The sequence below is a fragment of the Trachemys scripta genome, chromosome 6 (assembly GCF_013100865.1).
Source record: "Trachemys scripta elegans isolate TJP31775 chromosome 6, CAS_Tse_1.0, whole genome shotgun sequence".
Classification (NCBI taxonomy): domain Eukaryota; kingdom Metazoa; phylum Chordata; order Testudines; family Emydidae; genus Trachemys; species Trachemys scripta.
The window spans coordinates 57,454,364-57,477,493 of record NC_048303.1 but is presented as its reverse complement, the minus strand read 5'-3'; the positions used below and the strand labels follow the sequence as shown (position 1 = coordinate 57,477,493).

At 39.7% G+C, this 23,130-nt stretch overlaps 1 protein-coding gene across 1 annotated transcript in view; it reads left to right on the top strand.

Annotated features, from left to right (window-relative positions):
- ELL2 (elongation factor for RNA polymerase II 2) overlaps window positions 1-23,130 on the top strand; it is a 61,101-nt gene that overhangs the window by 25,108 nt on the left and 12,863 nt on the right. The window contains exons 4-8 of the mRNA XM_034773206.1: window positions 1,856-2,019; window positions 9,084-9,343; window positions 14,123-14,247; window positions 14,400-14,493; window positions 17,592-18,162. Of these exons, the coding sequence (XP_034629097.1) occupies window positions 1,856-2,019; window positions 9,084-9,343; window positions 14,123-14,247; window positions 14,400-14,493; window positions 17,592-18,162 (1,214 nt within the window). The remainder of the gene's footprint in view (window positions 1-1,855; window positions 2,020-9,083; window positions 9,344-14,122; window positions 14,248-14,399; window positions 14,494-17,591; window positions 18,163-23,130) is intronic.

The following is a 23,130-nucleotide window of genomic DNA, read 5'->3' as shown; positions in this document are numbered from 1 at the left end:
ACTGACACTTTTTAAAAATTTCCTGAAGTTTCATCACTGGGGTTGAGAAACTTAAACTTTAAACTGCAGTGGTTTGGAGTTGCAAACTGGTCAACCCAGGCTGCAGAATTACCCAGCAGTCCCTTTTCTTCTCTGGTCCCTTGTCTCCTTGACTTCTCTCTCCCACTCCAGTAGGCCACCCAAAACTATTAACCATTAGTGGCCATTTTGTAAGTGATAGCGTGCCCTACTTATTTTTGTTTAAGACATAACTAACATGTTTATCAAGAGTCTCGAGAAATTCATTAACATGAACATTTTGGTGTTAAAATGCCAAAGGATAAACTGAATCTTACTTGGAAAAAAAAAATACTGTGCCCAATTGAAGGCTGGAGACCGCATTCAAGGAGTCAAGCAAGGGGTGCAGTTTGCCTTGGGTAATGGAATGGAAGGGATAGTACCTTGGCTTTTCAATATCCTAGTGCATTCTTTGTGATGTAATAAACTAAAGAACTTGGAAGTTACACAGTATTATAAAATACAACTTAATTTTGTCCATAGTAGAAATGGCACCCTACTCCAGTGGGGCACTCTTGTAGCTGTGAAATCTTAAATGTATTCTGGGATGTTAAAGCTGAGCTTGACCTAGCTGGCATGACTTCAGGGGAGTTAAAAATAAAATGGTAAGTGAAGGAGAAATGATGTGCTGAATGTTCCTTACCCATTCTATTTGGAACATTAAGCAGAGAATTGTGGGGTTGCTTTCAAAAATGTTGCAGGTCAGCTAGAGTCACTGTCCTTTGTGGGATCAGAGCTACTCAGATACCACTGTAACTAGTATGCTTTTAACTAGGCATTTATGCTGTACTTGTCACAAAGTGTTAAAAACATAGTCATTGTTTTGAATTTGAATAGTCTTCCCTGCCCAGTATAGAACAGGAACTTTTATATTAAAACTCTTTGAGGAACAACTGTCTCTATAAATATTTACAGGTGTAGCACAGTTTTAATCCAGGTATGTAGGCTTCATTGTTGTTATAGTGTGCTTTAAGCCTTGAAGGGACACTGAACTACACATCTAGTCAGTGTTTTAATACACAAGTTACAAGACACTACACCTGCCCTTGAGTTTTTGTGGTTTTATTATCACACTTCACTGTTTTTCAAATGTTTGTCCCGTTGTTACATGTAAGACCCACACAAACAAATGTGGAAACTATGAAAATAGACTCTCTGGTGTGCAGTCAAATGCAGAAAGTAAGCAAGTTGAGAAACAGAATTGTTTAACTGAAGGGTTAGAGAAATCTTAGGCTATGAGTAATGGTAAAATTGACACTGAGAATTAGGTTGATGGTTGATTAAGGCCCTGTTACAACAGACAAAAAATATCACTTTCACTTATGTGAACTCAGTTGAGTGAGTTTAACATAATTTGAAAAGTCGTCTGAATGCTTAAGACACCAGCTAGGCATGCTTTATGTAGCGTTTTGGTACCATATAACTTTTGGTTAGAGGGGTGACTTTTTTTTATTGAAATAGCTATACTGTTTTACAACCTCTAATAGCAGTATAAGGTTGTCTTAATACAGCATCACTGCGTCCACTGGGGAGAGGATGGGGTGGGGGAGGGGGGGAGGCGGTGTTCTACCATTTAACTGTACTTGTATAGTTAGTGGTATAATGTCTGTGTAGAGATGCCATAAAACACATATGAAGCTGTTAGATGACAGCTAGCTGTGGGATTGAAAAATGCACCCTTTATGGCAAATCTTAATGAGCAAAAATACCCCTAATTTTTATTCTGTATTGATACATTTAAGTTCAGAATAAAGTACTTATTCTTTTGAAACTGTATTTTCTTTCAATACTTTCATAGTTCTGGAGTCTCGCAGCTCAATTGTCTGGGATTTATACAGGATAAAATTACAGTATGTGCAACAAACGATTCTTATCAGATGACAAGAGAACGTATGACCCAGGCAGAAGAAGAATCTCGCAACCGCAGTACGAAGGTCATAAAACCTGGTGGGCCATTTGTAGGTATGGTTGTATCTAACTTTTTATTCTAATAGACAATTAGAAGGTAGTAATTCTGACCGTCTTCAAGATCATAACTTTTTAGTCTACTGATACTGCTTACATCAGAGCATCTCAATTTTTTTGGTAGTACAGTTTCACATCATCTATTCACACTGCCCCATTCACCTCTTCTCCTTTTTCTCTTGTTATGCTTCCTCCTTGTTCCCTAGCACATGCTGCCTAGATTTCCATTCTTTCCCAGAGCCCTGTACATCCATTTCCTCAGTTCACTACTTCCTGTACTTGATTATTTCTTTCCCTTCTTAGACACTCAATATTCTCATTGTTTGTAACGACCATTACAAGTTATTTAAATATTACATTTGTTCATGAATTGACCTACAGTGTTTCAATTTATAAAGCTATCAATATTGCCTTAACCTGTAGTCTGGAAAAGTGACACAGTGAAGTTTTGGTATACAAGATCATAAACCTAGGAGCTACAGAAAAGTGAATTCTGTATGCAGTGTGATGAATGTATCTTGATTTTTAAAATCCAAATAGTCTGTTTTTATTATATAGAGATCCATGACAATAGAAACCATTCCATGCATGGTTGTTAGGCAGAGTCTATAGTCGGTTTGAAATAGTACCAAGATCACAGAACCTAGAGATGTATAGCTGGAAGAAACCTCAAAAGGTCATCTTGTCTATCCCCTCCCCCCGTCCTCATGCTGAGGCAGGGTCAAATAAATCTTTCTTAAAAACCTCCAATGATGGGGATTCCACAACCTCCCTTGGTAACCTATTCCAGCACTTGGCTATACTTTATAGTTAGAGAACTTTTCCTAATATCTGACCTAAATCTCCCTTGCTGCAGACTAAGGTATTACTTCTCCCTTTTGTCTTCATTGGATAAATGAACAATTGATCAACATCCCCTTTTCAACAGCCTTTCACTATGTGAAGACTGTTATCAGGTCCCTCCCTCAGTCTTTTCTGAAGACTAAACATGTACAGTTTTTTTAACCTTTTCTTATGGGTCAGTTTTTCTAAACCTTTCATCACTTTTGTTGCTCTTCTGAGTCTCTTGAGGTTGTCCACATCTTTTCTAAAGTGTGGCACTCAAAACTGGACACAGTACTCCTGGCTAGAGCAGGACAGTTACTTCCTGTCTCTTACATGTGACAATCTTGTTAATGCACCCCGGAATACTAGCCTTTTTGTAACTGAATCACACTGTTTGCTCATATTCAGTCTGTGATCCACTGTAACCTCCAGATCCTTTTCTGCAGTACTAAGGTCTAGCCAACTCTTCCCCTTTTGTATTTGTGCATTTTATTTTTCCTTTGTAAGTGAAGTACTTTGCACTTCTTTTTATTGAATTTCATCTTGTTGATTTCAGACCAATTCTCCAATTGTCAGGGTCCTTTTGAATTCTAATCTTGTCCCCAAGATGGTTGCAACTCCTCCCAGCTTAGTGACATCGGCAAATTTTATAAGCATACTCTTCATTCCATTATCCAGTTCATTAATTAAAATGTTGAATAGTACTGGAGCTAGGACAGACACCTGCAGGATCTCACTAGAAGTTTCATCACCCCAATTTGACAGTAAACCATTTATAATTATTCTTTGAGTGTTTTTTTCCAAACAGTTGTACACCCATCTCATCTAGACCACATTTCCCTAATTTGCTTATGAAAATGTCATGTGGGACTGTCAAAAGTTTTGCTAAAATCGGGATCGTGTCTACTGCTTCCCCCCATCCACTAGATCAGTAACGCTATCAAAGAAGGAAATTGCATTGTTTGGCATGACTTGCTCTTAACAAATCCATGTTGACCATTACTTACGAGTTTATTATCCTTTAGGTGCTTACAAATTGATTGTTTAATAAGGTACACCTGAAGTCCCTGCTCCCTTATTCGTATTAGTGATCCAGTCAACTGTAGTGACCCTCTGTAATAACAATATCTGGATGTGAATTTTGCCATATGGGAATGTAGAATTCCCTTAACACTTATAGCGCAAATGACCTCAGGAAGCACTCACCATGTTGTGCTCCAGCTTACACACACTTCTTCCTCCTCCTTTATCCAGCAGTGACCTCTGAAAATCTGGAAAGAAAGAGCAAGATATTTAAATCTTACAACAGTACTTAGCTGCCTGCATTTAACATTCAAGTCCAGTTATACTGCAGTGCTGTGTTGGCCTACAGCAAGCCATCTTAAATAGGTACCTACCTGGCCTGTTGAAATGCAAAACTGAATATATGCTGTCTGTGAACTGTAGACTCCAGGAAGGCATATTTGCTTATACTGGAACTATATCTGCTGCTCCTCCGTACAGTGAGGATCAAAATTCCTTCTTCCTGTAGACTGCCTTCAAAGAACAGCCTTTTGTTGCTTTACTGACTGAGATGCCGGTGGGTTTTTTACTATTTTATTCCATTTTCAACATTCTTATGGGATATTCACCTATTTACTTAAAATTATGTTCTCTTGAACACATCATTCACTTTGGCTACCTAAGCCTTCTAATTCATATCAACAAGCTTTAAGATGAGAATGTGCTTACCACAAAGAAAATAAAAAAGTAGGTTCTATAGCCGTATGTCAGTCTCTCAGGATGTATTCAACTCCACTGAATTTTCAACCTCACATAGCTATTCCCTTCTTGAAGAAGCTGAGACAGGGATGGTTCTAATTCCTGTTAAGACAGGCCAAAAGTTTAGTATGGGTATGGAAGGATCTTAATACACTACAAATTTAAAATTAGGTTGCAATGAGGAATTTAACTACAATTGTGTGAAACTAATCCAACTAAAATGACTCACTATTTAACACTGTTGTTCTAAAAATGCAAAGATTTATCTGTTCATATAGTTATGGTTATTTTTGAAACCAAAAGTGCAAGATCTAAGGCATTAATATGATTCTAGGAATAGTTAAAAATGGTTGTTAGTCTACACTGCAAAATGGAAATTTTTTTACTATTCCAGGAGATGACAGCCAACATAGCTGATTTTCATACTATAAATGGAGTGGTTTTGTATGAAGTTTTGATGTCAAAGAAAGTATTTAAGAACCTGTTTTCTGGATTCCAGAGTGTCTAGCCTGTATTAAGGAAGAGGCCAGAGCCTCAGGAGTCTTAACACTCTCAGGTTTCTATTTTCCTACATAAGAACAGCCATACTAGGTCAAACCTCTAGCCCAGTATCCTGTCTTTTAACCGTGGCTGGTGCCTTATGTTTCAGAGGGAAGGGAAAGAACAGGACAGTTATCGAGTGATTCATCCCATCATCCACTCACAGTTTCTGGCAGTCAAGGTTTGGGGATATCCAGAGCATGGGGTTGCGTCTCTGACCGTCTTGGCTGTTAGCCATTGATGTTCATAGCCATGAACAGTTCTAATTCTTTTTTAATCTAGGTTGTTTTTTATTTTGTTTTTTGTTTTGCTTCACAACGTCCCTTGGTAATGAGTTCCACAGGTTGACTGTGTGTTGTGTGAAGAAATACTTCATTATGTTTGTTTGAATCTGCTGCTTATTAATGGCATTGGGTGACCCCTCTTTCATGTGTTGTCTGATAATTCTGTTCTTTACTATAGTTTCAACCAGATTTCTGGTACGGAAGTTAAGCTTACTGGCCTGTACTTGCCAGAATCGCCTCTCTAGTCTCTTTTAAAAATTTACGTTAGCCATCCTCCAGTCATTTGGTACAGTGGCTTATTTAAGCGATAGGTTACAGATCACAGTTAGTAGTGCTGCAGTTTCATACGAGTTCCTTCAGAACTCTTGGGTGAATACCATCAGAGCCTGTGACTTATTACTGTAAAATTTATCAATTTACTCTATTGACACCTCATTCTTGGACAGTTCCTTAGATTTGTCACCATAAAAGTAGTGGGTCCCCTCACATCCTCTGCAGTGGAGACTGATGCAGAGAATTCATTTAGATTCTCCACAATGGTCTTGTCTTCCTTGAGTGCTCCTTTAGCACTTTGATCGTCCAGTGGCCCCACTGATTGTTTGGCAGGCTTCCTGCTTCTGAAGTACTTACAAAAACTAACAACAAATTTTTATCATCTTTTGCTAGTTACTCTTCAAATTCTTTTTTTGGCCTGCCTAATTATTACTTGACTTCCCAGAGTTTATGCGCCTTTCTGCTTTCCTTAGTAGAATTTGATTTCCGCCCCCCAACCACTTCCTTTACTCTACTTAGCCATGGTGGCCTTTTTTGGTCCTCTTACTTTTTTTTGTTTTGTTTGTTTTTGTTTTAATTTGGGTATACATTTACTTTGAGTCTCTGGTCTGATGTGTTTAAATAGTTGCCATGCAGCTTGCAGGCATTTCACTCTTGTGACTGTTCCTTCTAATTTCTGTTCAACTAGCTTTCTCATTATTATTCCCCTTTTGGAAGATAAAAGAAACACACCACAGTAGCTTTTGTTTCTTCCTCCCTACAAGGATGTTACATTTAATTACATTATGGTTGATGATACTGATCAGTTCAGGTATGTTCACCTCTTGGACCTAGTCCTATGCTCTGCTTGGAACCAACTCAATAATTGCCTCTCCCCTCTTGGGTTCCAAGATTAACTGCTCCAAGAAGCAGTCATTAATGGTGTCTAGAAATTTTATCTCTGCATCCCATCCTGAGGTGATATACTCCCAGCTAATATGGTGATAGTTGAAATCCCCCATTATTATTGGGGTTTCTGGTTTTGTAGACTGTCTGATTTCCCTGAGCATTGCACAATTACAGTCAGTCACCATCCTGGTCAGATGGTTGATAGTACATTCCTACTGATATACTCTTATTAGTCAAGCATGGAATTTCTATCCATAGAGATTCTATGGAAGTTTTGCTTCATTTAAGATTTTCAGTATATTTGACTCTATGCTTTCTTTCATATATAGTGTCACTCCCCCACCAGGGCAACCTGTTCTCATTCCTATATATTTGTACTTTGGTATTACTGTGTCCCATTGATTATCATCATTCCACCAAGTTTCTATGATGCCTATTGTTAGGATCAAGATCCTAATTTAATAGCAGGCACTCAAGTTCACCCCCTTTGATATTTAGACTTACATTTTTATATAAGCACTTATAATATTTGTCAATATTTAGTTGTCTGCCTGTGTGATGTAATTGAATGGGACTCTTTTTTTGTTTGTTTGTACCTTATCAACTTCTATCCTCTCCTCTTTCCTAGGATATATAGTATCCCCTTTAATAAATCCTCCCCTAAGGGACGTCCATCTGAATCACATGCACCTTATGCCTGTCGGCTTTCCGCCAGCCCTTAGTTTAGAAACTCCTCTACAGTCTTTTTAATTTTACATGCCAGAAATCTGGTTCCATTTTGGTTTAGATGGAGCACATCCTTCCTGAATAGGTTCCTCCTTTCCCAGAAGGTTCCCTAGTTCTTAATAAATTTAAAACCTTCCTCCCAATACCATTATCTCATCCACACATTGAGACCCTGCAGTTCTGCATGTCTAACTGGCCCTGCGTGTGGAACTGAAACCATTTCAGAGAACGCTATCAAGGAGGTCCTGGACTTTACTTTCTCATGCAGCAGCCTAAATTTGCCCTTCAGGACCTCTTTTACCTTTCCTTATGTCATTGGCACCTATGTGTATCATGATCACTTGCTCCTCCCCAACACTGCACATACATCTAGATATGTCTAAAGGTTTGCAACCCAGCAGGCAATTCACCACGCAGTTTTCCCGATCATCATAAACCCAACTGTCTATATTTGTGATAATCGTATCCACCTTTACTATTGCCTGTCTCATTCTAATAGCCTTCTGGGGGAGGGGACTCCAGTTATCTTCAGTGTGAGAGGATACCATGACATCATCTGGAAGAAGGGTTCCAACTACCGGAGAGTTTCCCTCCGCTCCAGCTTGATGTTCTCTTCCCCCGAGATTTTCATTTTCCTCAACAGCACAGAAGCTGTCAGACTGGGGGTGGGACCACTCTATTGTGCCCCTGAAAGTCTCTATGTACCAAACTTATAAGGAATTGGGTTTGGAGAAATGCTCAGCTTTTAGCAAGTCTCAACTTTACTCCTTGATGGGAGTCAAAATAGTAAACCTATTACAGTAAAGTTCTTAGCATCAATAAATCTGAGTCCTGACTATAGTGGTAAATATTTAAGTGCTAAAAAAAGAATGCCTGGCCACTTTGCTTTGATTTTGGTGGGGAAGAGCTATTGCTATTAACCATTTATCTTTATGGAAAAATAGGCTGTTTGATTAAATAAGCTGTTGAACATGTTTACTTCATTATCTTTGGAGGGTGCCTTTTTACCAACATGCAGTATCACTTGAATTTATTGGGGAACAATGTTTTCTAGGCATGTAAAACTTTTCATTAAAAAGAGCATTTTTGAAACTTCTATGGATTTGATCCTTGGAACAAAGGTGTTGCATTTGACAGGTTCTTTCTAGTGAGAAATGTCAGGTCAGTTACATGGATTGTTTGGGTACTGGAGGTAAAATAGTTTCTTTTTTGAAATTGTGTGGCACCAATGATTGGCTCTGACACTCCATTAATTAATTCAGTACTTGGTGTTGAATGTAAGTTTTTTGTTTTCCCCCTCCCCCCCCCAATAAATTTCACAACCATATGGCTTGTACATTCACTTCCAAGTTATGGTGCTGTTAATATGTAGATTTGGGTTCCTTAGGCACCAATGGAGAACATGTTACTCACAAGAAGTACTTATTTTCATACGAGTTTTGTCCTCATTTAAAACATTAAAATATCCCATTAATTTGATGTTTAACTTTTCTCAGCCTGTAAATTACTTAAGAAAATATTGAAGGCATGCATCTGTATAAACAGAGCAACATATTTTGCCCTCCTAGCAATATCATTTATATTTGGGTAATTTCATATCAAACTTTTTGAGTTCTTAAAATGATGCATTTTTATGATACCCTCTTTGGACTAAACAGTACTTGTACATATAACTCTGAGTTAAACTTTGGGAAAAATCAGATGTTAATAAATCATACAAAAACTATTAATTTCCCCCCCTCCCTTTTTAAATTCTGGACTTAGGTAAAAGAGTACAGATTCGGAAAGCACCACAAAGTATTCCAGATGCAGTGCCTGAGAGGAAAAGGTCAACACCCATCAATCCTGCAAATACAATACGAAAGACCCACGTAAACAACAGTGTTTCTCAGCGACCATATAGAGACAGGGTGATTCACTTACTGGCACTGAAGACCTACAAGAAACCAGAGCTACTTGCTCGCTTGCAGAGAGATGGCGTTAATCAAAAAGACAAGAACTCCCTTGCAGCTATCCTTCAGCAGGTGAGAACATCTGGACAGGATGTCTTTCCTGCTCTTTCTGCTCCTTCTCCTGGTTGTTTCTTAATATAGTTCAGGACATTACTGCCATATTTCACCTAGAAAAGCGAGGGTTCACTTTGGTGAATGACGGACACATTCATTGATACTGGCTGTTTGACAGACTTCTTGAAAAGCTGCCCTGTTTTGTAAGTACTTAAAACAAAACAAACTGGAAGTTTAATGAGTTATAGGGGAAGTTTGTACTATTGAAGACTTCTAAAGCTCTTCATGAGTGTTAGGGAACAATTGCTGGGTATATTTTTAGCTATCTTGTTCCTACTGCTGTTTTTTTCCCCAGGAGGCTTACTCTTGTTACTCCAAGCTGCTTAATTTGTGAACATAGTTTCTCTTAACTGTTCAGACTAATTCATTAAGGAACTACTTATGTTTCCATTGACAAGTTTACTAGCCCTTTTTATAAAGAGGAAAGCTGTTTTGGGGGTAACAATTATACAGATTTTTTTCTCATTTAAACAAGTGTAGTGGACTATAAGTTGGTGCCTAACCACATTGAGTTCTATTTCAGTCCCAGGATAGCTAGTTAAATATTTTGTAACTCTTATTTAAATGTTACAATAAACGAAAATATTGGTGTTCTGTCACAGAAAATTTCTTTAAATAGTTGGTTCTTCCCTAAGAAGATGAATGATATTTTAGAAGGAACTTCATATCTCTTTGCAAAAGAAAATATGGAGGGACCTGCTATTTATCTCTCTCCACTGTGAAAACTGACCATCTATTCTTTTGGTTCCTATCTTTCAACAAGTTACTGATCCTCTTATCCCATGGCTGCTTACTTTGCTAAAGAGCCTTTGGTGTGGGACCTTGACAAAGGCTTTCTGAAAGTCCAGATACACTATATCTGCTGGGTAATTCGTGTCCAGATATTGGTTGACGCTTTCCAAGAATTCTAATAGATTGGAGAGGCGTACTTTCTCTTTACAAAAGCCATGTTGACTCTTCCCCAACATATTATATTCATCTTTTGTTCTCTCCATGAATGTAACTTTTTTTTGTAGTGGAGTTATAATTCTTTTGGAGAGGGTAGTGGATTTTTATCCTTCGCCAAAATTATCCTTAAGTTTGCGATCTGTAATTTTAGGCATGCTCTTGGACTCCTGGACTCAAAGAGTTGAGTTCTCATTTCATGTCCCATTATAAACAGTTGTGGGGAAAAGAATGCTTGCTAGGATACCTTTTTAACACTCTGCTTTGCCTATCCCCATATTGGCTACCAGGAGGCTGTAAATTTAGTCTCACTTCATTTTATTCATCTCTTTTAAAAAAAAAAAAAAAAAAAAAAAAATTGGTATGGCTTAAGCCACCACTTACAGAATTCTTTTAATACATATTTACTGTAACTTCTATCTCCATAATGGTTAATTCATTGACTTTTAAACCAGGAATAAGTGTCTTGTGTCCATTTGTGAATTGAGCAATAATAAATATGCTTAAATCAGTTTTTCAGACAGTAAGATTAAATTTATGTAAATTTTAAGTGTATGAAGTATTTTTATGCAACTGTTAAAGTGTGTTAGCAATTGTCATTTTCTGTAGCTTACTGTAATAGTTCTAAAAGATTAGGGTGACAGATTCTGAAACTTCAGCCATGGTGTAGCTGCGTAGGAAAGGAATTGGACCTAGATGAAACATTGACACCTTTTTAACCTGGATCAAAGAAAGGGATCGCTAACAAACTTTGTACATCTGCCAGAACAATAAATTGAAAGTTTGAATAGTGCTTTTGTTAAAATGTCCGAGGTCAGGTGTCAGTTAATTGCATAGTTTAGTCATAATCTGTACTTGTATCTTTTTTTACTTAGGGTGACCAGATGTCTCGATATTTCGGGATATTTTCGAAGATCGGTTGGGACGCATTTTGTCCCGATATCTGCCGGCAGCACTTTTTATTTATTTATTTATTTATTTTGCTCAGCCGGCTGGACTCGGCCCCTCTTCCTTCCCCCCCGTGTGTCCCAATATTTTCTTTCCCTCATCTGGTCACCCTATTTTTACTATGACACTGCAGTTCCCTTGTATAACCTACTGGTGCTAATATAAAATTCTAAAGGCCAGGCCTGTGTAAGTGCACAGTGGGGGAAGGGGGAGAAGGGTTCAATGATTTTTCTCCAATCCATCCGCCTCCGTGACAGCGGTATGGAATATCTGTTTCAATGCCTGCTACCTCCCCAGCGCATGCACCTCTCAGAAAAGTGTGCCATGCAAAGTGCTTGAATTACTACTTGGCCTTCAGAAGCCAGCAAGGATAGTTGCTGGTTCAGTATAATGCTAACTCATCTTATTTCTACACTACAAAGTTCTTATTTTTAGTTCAGTTCGCTATCATTTCATCAGCAGAGTTCTAATAGACCTTTTATTAGAAAGTGTTATACCATAAATCAGGGGTGGGCAAACTATGGCCCATGGCTCAGCCCCGCTCTAGCTAGGGCGCAGGGTTGGGGGCCGCACCCCGCGGCTCCCGGAAGCTGCGGCATGGCTCTGCTCCAGCTTCTACACATTCCAATGGGAGCTGCAGGGGCAGTGCCTGCAGACGGGGCAGCGTGCAGAGCCACCTGGCTGTGCCTCCACATAGGAGCCAGAGAAGGGAAATGCCACCGCTTCCGGGAGCCACTTTAGCTAAGTGCCACTCGGAGCCTGCCCCAGCCCTGATCCTCTCCCCACGTCCCAACCCCCTACCCCAGCCCTGATCCCCCTCTTGCTCTCCAAACCCCTCGATCCCAGCCCGGAGCACCCTCCTTCACCCCAAATCTATCATCCCCAGAGCCTGCACCCCCAGCCAGAACTTGCACCCCTGCCCCAGCCCTGATCCCGCTCTGAAACCCTTGGTTCCTGCTCAGAGCACCCTCCCACACCCCAAACTCCTCATCCCCAGGGCTGGCTCGCTCCCCCTCCCACACCCCAACCCCAATTTTGTGAGCATTCATGGCCCGCCATACAATTTCTATTCCCTGATGTGGCCCTCGGGCCAAAAAGTTTGCCCACCCCTGCCATAAATGGTCTTGAGTACGAAATATATTCACTTTTAGTTAGGGGCTGAAACTGAGAGCCTAAATGTAGTTACTGTTTGCACATGTAAGAAAGCATTCTTTATTGAAAGTACTACTGTTACCTTGCTGTTCCTAACAAATGGGTCTTCTGTCTTTGATTTGGGTAACTTTTATTTGTTTCAGACAATATGGTGGATCACTAAAAGGCTTTACAGGCAAAATATAGGCATATACAAGTCCTAGTATTTGTTTTTTGAAATACAATATCACAACCAGCTATGACAGAATACATAAAACACTTTAAAAATGAGACATGTAATAATACAAAACATACCTAATAAATGTACTCGATCCACTAGCACACATTCAGATACCCTCTTTCTTTGAGACTTGGTCCAAATTTTTTGGGGGGCAGGCAAATCTGCATAAATCACAATGATTGTGTCCATATGCTTTTCAGTGTACAAGGCTCTTTAATATCTTGACTAGGAGTAACAGGCAAAGGGCCGGTTTCTCAACTTCAGAGGTCTGTTACAGATAGTACAGTTTGAAGGTCTGAAATGGGATTTGAAGGGGAAAAGTTGCCAAATTAATGCTTTGATGTGGCAGGCATCAGTGAGCATGGACTTTTACCAACAGGACTTTTTTCAAATACATAAGGAAAGGAAGGGGGACCTATCAGCAGCTGTCTTAAAGCAGAGCACTAATAGGATGTATATGCTAATAAACAACAAGGCATTAACTAGTATGGAATTATGAGTACAACATTTTTTCCTGGCATTCATGGATATCTGTTTTGCATGTACGCTTGGAGCTTATCATAGATTTAGGTGTGGAACAGGGCATGTACATCCTTTTTCAGTTACATTTGTGCAAAATTTTACTTGTACCCTTATTGCATGACTAAAATGTATTGATGTACATGGCTGAAATTGTTTTACATCTTCATTAAACCAAAACTTTTTTAGGTATACTTAAAAAAAAAAAAATCAACTCATTAAACTTACAACAGTTTTTGTCCCTTTTTCATTAAAGGGAAAATTTAGTGCCGGGTCAAGTGTTGTACTATTTTGACAATCTCCAGTGGAATGCTACAACTTCATGTGGTTTCTAGGAAGTGTGTATGTACTAAACTCCATGACCCGGTCTCTGGGAAACAAGAATGGCTACCTATTTTTGTCATAATCATTTGGCTAGATAAAACTGCTATTACTGGCACTGCAGCATGAGTTACCACTATTCTTAGTGCTGTGCCAATTTTCTTTTTTTTGTGATCTAGCATCATTGATGTCAGCAGAACTGTGTTGGCTGCTATTCCATTAGAAATACAGGAAAAATAAATGCTGGAATTATAATGTTATAATATATATATAATAAACGCTGGAATTATAATGCACTTGAATGCCTAAAGTTAGAATTCTGCATTTGTATTTAGTCACGTAAATATGAATAAGCCTGACTAATGCACATTGACCTTCAGATCTTTTGAAAAATCAGGCCATTCTTTTATAAGTACCTAAATTCACACACCCAAGATTGAAAATTTTGGCATACAAAAATGTTCACTTTATGAAAGGTCTGTCCTTTATTGCCTTTAAAGCCGAAGGCTAGTAAATACAGAATACATTTTTCATAGTTATATTTTCAACCTGTATTTAAACTGTCCAATCTACTCTAGTATCATAACTTGTAGATAGCTTTAATATTTGTATTTTTAAATATATGTTTGTAGGTAGCCAACCTGAATCCCAAGGACAACTCTTACACTCTGAAGGATTATGTATTTAAAGAGATCCAAAAAGATTGGCCTGGATACAATGAGATAGACAAACAGTCACTGGAGTTAGTACTTTCTAGGTAAGTTCAATCTTTTTCTTTAAAGGTAGCAATAAAAGAATACATTGTTTGAGAAGTAACAGGCTTCTTTCTTCCCAAATAACGTAAGATCTATTAGAGCATCTTTTTCTTGATTTTTTCCTTGTAACCTGGAATATGGGTGATCTTTACAGAAAACTAAATTCATCTCAGAATGCCACCAGCACCAGTCATTTGGAATCTCCTCTAAGTTCTTCTAAAGATGCTGCATCTGCTTCTCCTTCCCAGGTATTTAATTTGTGATTTTTCTTTACATTGCAATATGATGCAGTCAGACTTAATACATACGAGTGTTATATTGGTGTGAAAGCTTTAATAATGTAATGAGAAGGCACCAATACCCCTTCTAATGTATGAAGAAGGTGAAGCAACTATTTCTATATAATTGGATGGTGGCATAGAATATAACTTTAAAAAAAAATAGTTGCACCATGGAAGACTGTGGAACTGATGTGTGGGTTTTTGAAAAAAATTCTTGTCATGTAGTTCCTAAGAACCTCTAAACTTAATAACCCTGTACTGTAACTCCTCACTTAACGTTGTAGTTATGTTCCTGAAAAATGCAACTTTAAGCAAAACTATGTTAAGCGAATCCAATTTCCCCATAAGAATTAATGTAAATAGGGGGGGTTAGGTTCCAGGGAAGTTATTTTCACCAGACAAAAACTCACTCTCTTGCGCGCGCGCTCTCTCTCTCTCTCTCTCTCTCAAGTTTTAAACAATTTAATACTGTACACAGCAATGATGATTGTGAAGCTTGGTTGAGGCGATGGAGTCAGAGAATGGAAGAGGGTGGGATATTTCCCAGGGAATGCCTTACCGCTAAATGATGAACTAGCACTCGGCTGAGCCCTCAAGGGTTAACACGTTGTTGATGCTGCCTCACACTCTACAAGGCAGCACAAATGGAGGGAGGGGAGACAGCATGGCAGACAGACAGAGACACACACCCTGCGTGTGTGTGTGTGTGTGAGAGAGAGATGTGCATTGCTTCTTTAAGCTGAACTGCCGGCTGTTGCACAGGGAACTTAGGGGAGCTGCCGGTCCACCCTGGTTCCAAGCCCCCACCCAGGGCCAGCTCTAGGCACCAGCAAAACAATCTGGTGCTTGGGGTGGCGCATTTCTAGGGACGGCATTCTGGCGGCGGCCATGCCACCCCTAAAAATGTGCCCCGGCCCCCCTAGCTCACCTCTGCTGCTGCCGCTCGTGCGCCACGCAAAACAGCTGATTCGCGCGCCGCTGCTCACCCTCCCTCCCAAGTTTGAGAGCCTGGGAGGGAGGGAGGGGGAGACCCTGAGTGGCTGCGGCGCACGCGCTGCTTCTCCCCCTCCCTCCCTCCCTCCTAGGCTTGAGAGCCTGGGGGGAGGAGGCAGGGCTGGGGATTTGGGGAAGGGGCAGAGCTGAGGCGGGGCCGGGAGTGGGGTAAGAAAAAAACGGTGGAGGGGGTGGCCAAAATTGTTTTTGCTTGGGGCAGCAAAAATCCTAGAGCCGGCCCTGGCTCCACCTAGCTCCAACAGGCTGCTCTTTCTGCAAGCAGTGGACAAAGCAGGTGGTTGCCAAACAACATTATAAGGGAGCATTGCGCAACTTTAAACGAGCATGTTCTCTAATTGATCAGCAACGTAACAACATTAACCGGGACAACTTTAAGTGAGGAGTTACTGTATTTGGAGAGCAGATAGCGTTGTAGTAAACCAGACTTCTACATAGATGGCTCATAAAATGTTTTGCAAACATAGATTCTCAAACTGTGCCTATTGCTATGGAACTCGTAAGTGACCATACAAAATGGAACTATTAATAGCATGCTGGCAAAAGCTGTGTCCTTACTCAGGGTTGAACTTGTCCTCAGAGGCTTAACTTTTTAGGTGTCAGTCACTTTCTGGTTGTTAAATACTTAGACAAAAAATATACCTCATATATTGCCAAACAGTTTATCTTGGTGTGTCTTGGTATTTCAAATGAAGGCAAGGTATTTGTATTATTTAACACTCGTACCCCATTGCATGCTGTGGGTGTTTGGTCCTTCTGTACTGTCATATTGTTTTGATATTTCTGGCATGCAGACATTTTTATGCTGCAGCCTTTTAACCCTTAGTTTAAATTCAGTATCTACCCTGGACAGGACAGAACTAAGGTGTTTTAGGGTAGCAATACTCTGTTTCTGCAAAATATACTTGAATTTATTTTTGCTATGGGTGTTATTGAGAGATCAGTTATGATTAAGTGTAGTCCACTAGTTAAAGGATGGAACAGAGTTAGAAGATCTGGGTTCTAGATTCAGCCTGACTGCAGGTGTCAGAGACCTTGGATAAATCACTTTTTCTTCTGTGCGTCTCTTGTTCATCTATAAAACTGAGATAATATCCACTTTAATAAAGCACTGGGAGACTTGCAGATGAAAACCACTATTTAAAATAAAGTATCAGTGATTGCAGCAAAAATATAAAATAGCACTATGAGAAAGGCAGTGGAAGAGCATTCTAAAAATGATTGGGTGGTGCTTTCATTTGCTGTTTCAGGACGGGTGAAACTAAGTACTGAACATCCTGTACTGAGGCCATTAACATATTCGGGATGGGGAAATAAAAATACATACCTGTTTCTTGCCAACTTTGGCTACTGTTTCTCATGGTAACAGTGAAATAGTATAAATTGTGTGGTTCTGTCTTCTCATCTGCTCCAACACACACATTGAATCTGGAAGTAATTCAGCTGTGTGGTACAGAGCTGTGCCTGGCACTTCTGGTCAGAGGCATTGCTTTGTACTGAAACATAAGCAATATATGCTTGTTAAGCAAACTGACATGAGTCAGATAGTATTTCAAAAGAACTCCAGTATTCTCTGAGGATAATTTAGAACCCAGGCTCCCTATAGCAGAAACTAGATTTTTCCTTGCCACTTTTTGAGGTTTAGGATTTCTGATAAGCACACTGTTCCACGTTGGTTGGAACTGCTTGAATAAAACAGACTATATGGAGGCAGCAACTATTTACTAACTGAATGTATCTGCACTGCACAAATATCTAGAGTATTGACTAACCTGCCATGTTCCAGCATGGACTGTGATACTTCCCCAGACAATGTCTTATGTGGTTCCAAAGTCTTGGTCACAGATCTGAAGGGGAGCGTCTCAGGATGACAATTTTTTTTAAAGCTATCTAGATTTATTTTTTAAGCATGAAACAAAGCACATGTAGCTGTCATGATCTTCATCTTATCTAAAATAAACTAGCAAGCATAAGAGACTAGTTTTTAATCATTTTATTTTAGACATACCTTAGAATTGGACTAAATGGAAACTAACGGTCTTTTTTTATTGCAGAAACGGCTGTTGGATTCAGATTTTATTGATCCTTTAATGAATAAAAAACCAAGAATATCTCACCTTACCAATAGAGTTCAACCAACATTAAATGGTCACTTGACTGCTTCCAACGAGAGAGCTGCTGCTGCACCACCACTTCCCCCTGCAGTTGCTGCCACCCCAGCTCCTCCAACGCTTCCTTCAACTCGCCTTCCTGTTTCAAATCCTCTTCAGCCTGTAAACTCTAACTCCAATTCCCCTAGCACTCCTGAAGGCCGGGGAACTCAAGACCTGCCTGTTGATAGTTTTAGTCAGAATGGCAACAGCATCTTTGAGGACCAGCAAGAAAAATATACCTCTAGGACTCCTTTGGAAATGCCAGCACCCACTGCAGTTGAGTTAGCGTGTCCAAAGTCAACAGATGAGATACATTCAGTGTTGCACAAAAAATCCAAAAAGAAGTCAAAAAAACATAAGGAGAAGGACCAAATCAAAAAACATAACATGGAGAGTATTGAAGAAAAGGAGAAAGACCTTAAGAAAGAAGAAATTGTCAAGCTGAAAAATTCCAGTTTGGATTCAAGTGAAGGTATTTAAAGTGCTGCTTTTTTAAATTACTTTATGGATAAATGAGACTGATCTGGTGGGTAAAACAATGGACCAGAAATAAGACCTCAGTTCCACTCCTATCTGTTACTGACTTACTAAACTTTGAACAAGTTACTTAACCTCTCTCTGCTGCCTCCTTCCATAGCTGTAAAATGGGAATAATGATAGTTACCTGCCTTTACATATAGCAATTTTCACCTGAACCAAAGTGCAAATTATTACCTTACCAAGGTTTAAGGCTATATAAAAACAAAGAGGAGGAATGACACATGTACACAAGTACAGCTATATTGGCACTCCAGACAAAATGTTTTTCAATTTTATTTTTGGTCAGATTGACTTCAGCTTTGAATAACAGGAATAATTCATATTTTTAAAAAATTATAAACAATTCATTTGTTGGAAGGGATTGTTGGATAATCAAAAGGACAGAACGAAAAAGAATACTACTTTGGTTTTGTTTTACAAACTACAAGGTGTTCACATACCACTTTGAGTGCAGGGCAGTTCAATTATTAACTGTGTTGGGTCAAATCAATTTATCAATGGGCATCAGTACTGTTGATGTTTACCGCATTCTTCAGAGAACTGACTGTGGCTTCATGGCTGTGAAATGACTTCTAAAGAAAAAGCAAACTAACTGAAATTTGACTGACCATACAGTAAACATTGTTATTGAGAACATTGTACGGTGTGATTCATTTCACAGTGGCTGGGAGACCAACCCACAGAAAATTAATGAATTTTGCAAATTAACAAGTAAAAGTATACACCAGGGGTCAGCAACGTTTGGCCCGCGGCTCGCCAGGGTAAGCACACTGGCGGGCCGGGCCAGTTTATTTACCTGTTGATGCAGCAGGTTCGGCCGATCGCAGCCCCCACTGGCCGCGGTTCGCCATCCTGGGCCAATGGGGGCGGCGAGAAGCGGCGCGGGTGAGGGATGTGCTGGCCGCAGCTTCCAGCCACCCCCATTGGCCCGGGACAGCGAACTGTGGCCAGTGGGGGACGCGATCGGCCGAACCTGCCGCATCAGCCGGTAAATAAATTGGCCCGGCCCGCCAGGGTGCTTACCCTGGCGAGCCGCGGGCCAAACGTTGCTGACCCCTGGTATACACTAAAGGCAAGAGATAATGTTGCATAACATACACTTAACTGCAATTTATTTTTAATTATTGTACAGTAGCAATTGTAATTTTGTGTTTAAAAAAAAAAAAAATCTACCATTGTGAATCTTCATTCCAGAGTATTCCAGATCTCTGAGGGTTGGGAAGAGACTATCAGTTTTCTCTTTACAAAAAATCTTGCAGTTTACTCAGATGGTACTAAAGTCTCAATTTGGAAAATTCTCTCCTTCCTGTTTCCTGCTCCAGAAATTATTCTTACAACTATTTTAAGCAGTAGTGGAGAAGATATAAAAATCTTAAAATCCTGCTTACAAAACCAAATAAAAGCTTACCTAATACATTTGCTTTCCTAATGCTTAAAAAAAAAAAAAGGGGGGGGGGGGTTGTGGAATGTAGTTGTTAATTCAAAATCCATAAGATATCAGTTTGAGCTACAAAGTTTTTTAATATTGACATTTAATAAACAAATATCAAGTGTTGAGGTAAGAGCAATTCCTTTAATCTTGCATTGCACATTTTAAATAGGTTTTGTTAAATCAGAAATCAGATTCAGCCCTCACCTAGTCTAAAACTGTTGTTTCATCTCTGGAAACAGAGCTGATTGTATAGATTGGACTCTCTTTGAGGGCATCCCTGCTCTTGTAGACTGAAAATCTTTGTGCTCCGTACACCAGTATATGATAGCATTCAGGATACTGTCGGTCAGTTACAGAATTCTAAATGTCTAGTAAAATTCTATATTGTGTCTTAAATTGATATTTATATTGCTAGAGCACCCACAACCTGCTGGGCACATTCAGAGGAAGACCTGATTATAAAACATTTTTATTTAAAAAAAATACTTATTCCTTTTTAAAATTGAATTTTTGTTCAGAGTACTGAAATTTGGATAACATAGGTTTTATTTGTATAATAAAATTAATTTATTTTGTATATCTCACTGAATTGATAATTACTATTAAACTTTACACTTCTCCTTTTATCATCTGTGGAAACTCTGCGCTGATTAGGCTTCAACTGGACTATTGTGTCCAGTTCTGGGCGCAACATTTCAGGAAAGATGTGAATAAATTGGAGAAAATCTAGAGAAGAGCAACAAAAATGATTAAAGGTCTAGAAAACATGACCTGTGAGGAAAGATTGGAAAAAAATGGGTTTGTTTAGTCTGGAAAAGAGAAAACTGAGAGGGGACATACTTTTTCAAGTACATAAAAGGTTGTTACAAGGAGGAGGGAGAAAAAGTGTTGTTCTTAATCGCTGAGGATAGGACAAGAAGCCATGGGCTTAAATTGCAGCAAGGGAGTGGTTTAGGTTGGACATTAGGGAAAAACTTCCTAATTGTCCTGGTGGTTAAGCATTGGAATAAATTGCCTAGGGAGGTTATGGAGTCTCCATCATTGAAGATTAAGAGCAGGTTAGACAAACAACTGTCAGGGTTGATCTACATAATGAGTGCAGGGACTGGACTAGATGACCTTTTGAGGTCTCTTCCAGGCCTATGATTCTAAAGAATGCCACTTATAGGAAAAGTAATCACTTGGTATAAATATAATTGCTTTACTCAGATACTTCTGGTCTGAATCATATGTATATTCTTACGGATCTCTAACTGTTGGCGCCTGAGTGAGTGCTTTGGCCAGAATGTTCTGTTGTTCAAAATAACTCAATGTTCTGCAGTACAAGGGTAACGCTAACTTATCGTATGTGGGGTGGGATGTTCAAAAACTTGTTAACAAAACTAAATTTATAACTTTGTGTTTTACCAGTAAGTTTTAAATACCCATCCCACATATGAAAATATACTTATTGAATAACATAAAAATGGCCATACTGGGTCAGACCAATGGTCAGTCTAGCCCAGTGTCCTGTCTTCTGACAGTGGCAAGTGCTAGATGCTTCAGAGGGAATAAACAGAACAGGGCAATTGATCGAGTGGCCTATCCCATGTCATTTTTACTCCCAGCTTCTGCTGGTCAAAAGTTTAGGGATATCCAGAGCATGGTGTTGCTTGCGTCCCTTACCATTGTGGCTAACAGCCATTGATGGGCCCATCTTCTGTGAACTTATCTAATTCTTTTTTGACCCAGTTATATTTTTGGCCTTCACAAAATCCCTTGGCAACAAATTCCACAGGTTGACTGTGTTGTGTGAAGAAGTATCGTATATACTCGTTCATTAGCCCGTTCGTTTATAAGCCGACCCCCCCAAAATGGATATGTAAAAATAGCAAAAACTGTATGACCCTTTCATAAGCCAACCCTATATTTCAGGGGTTGGAAAACTTTGGCTCCCGACCCGACAGGGTAAGCCGCTGGCAGGTCGGGACGTTTTGTTTACCTGCAGCGTCTGCAGGCATGGAGCCTCTAAGCTCCCAGTGACTGTGGTTCGCCGTTCCCAGGCAATGGGAACTGCGGGAAGTGGCACACCACTTCCCACAGCTCCCATTGGCTGGGAACGGCGAACGGTAGCTACAGGGAGCTGAGGGGCTCCATGCCTGCAGATGCTCCAGGTAAACAAAACTACAATGTATTAGATCAGGGATCGGCAACCTTTGGCACACAGCCCGCCAGGGTAAGCATCTTGGCGGGCCAGGCTGGTTTGTTTACCTGCTGCGTCCGCAAGTTCGGCCGGTCACGGCTTCCACTAGCTGCGGTTCGCTGCTCCAGGCCAATGGGGGTGGCAGGAAGTGGTAGCCAGCACATCCCTCGGCCCGCGCTGCTCCCCACCACCCCCATTGGTCTGGAGCGGTGAACCGTGGCCAGTGGGAGCCACAATCAGCCGAACCTGCAGACACGGCTGGTAAACAAACCGGCCCGGACCCTGGCGGACCGCGTGCCAAAGGTTTTTGATCCCTATATTAGATATTCAATTCAATGATTCCATAGAGTTTAAAATCATCAAATTTTGGTGTAGACCCATTTATAAGCTGGCCCCCGCTCTTTGTCTTTTTTTTTTTTTTTTTTACCAAAATTATTCGGCTTATGAACGAGTATATACGGTACTTGCTTTTGTTTGTGTTAAACCTGCTGCCTGTTAATTTCATCTGGTGACCCCTGGTTCTTGTCTTATGTGAAGGGGTAAATAACACTTCCTTATTCACTCTCTCCACACCATTCATGCTTTTATAGACCTCTCTCTTATCTTTTAATTGTTTCTTTTCTAAGCTGAACAATCCGCATCTTTTTAATCTCTCCTCGTATGGAAGCTGTTCCATCCCCCTAATTTTTGTTGCCCTTCCCTGTGCCTTTTCCAATTCTAATATATCATTTTTTACATGGGGCGAGCAGAACTGCATGCAGAATGCATGGGGTGGGTCTACTATGGTTCTATATAGTGGCATTATGATATTTACTGTCGTCTTATCTATCCCTTTCCTAATGGTTCCTAACATTCTGTTAGGAATATGAGAAGAATTTAAAACACAGGCTCTTCCTAAAGTAGAGGAAATAGTCCCATTTTTATTGCTTGCAAACAGATGGATTATTTAGGGATTACATTACTTTCATAACACCTTCCTGAAGAGCAACATATTGTCTTGCTTTTTTTACTTGTAAAAACCAATGTCACCATATTAATGAGGAAATCTTCTTCTGTTCAAAATTAAAGCCTGAATGCTAATTAGATTTGCATAAAATGCTATAAGGACTTCTTTTATATAGAAAGTGTTAAAATTAAATTATAAACTTGGCTTACCCATAGTTGGGGGAGGGTTGGGTAGGGAAACTTGCACCGAGAAAAGCACTTTGGCTTTCCATCCTATTGTCCTTTAGTTTGGTCCTGTGAGAGTTGCATAATGATGTAAAACTTCTAGCTCCTATTGTGTG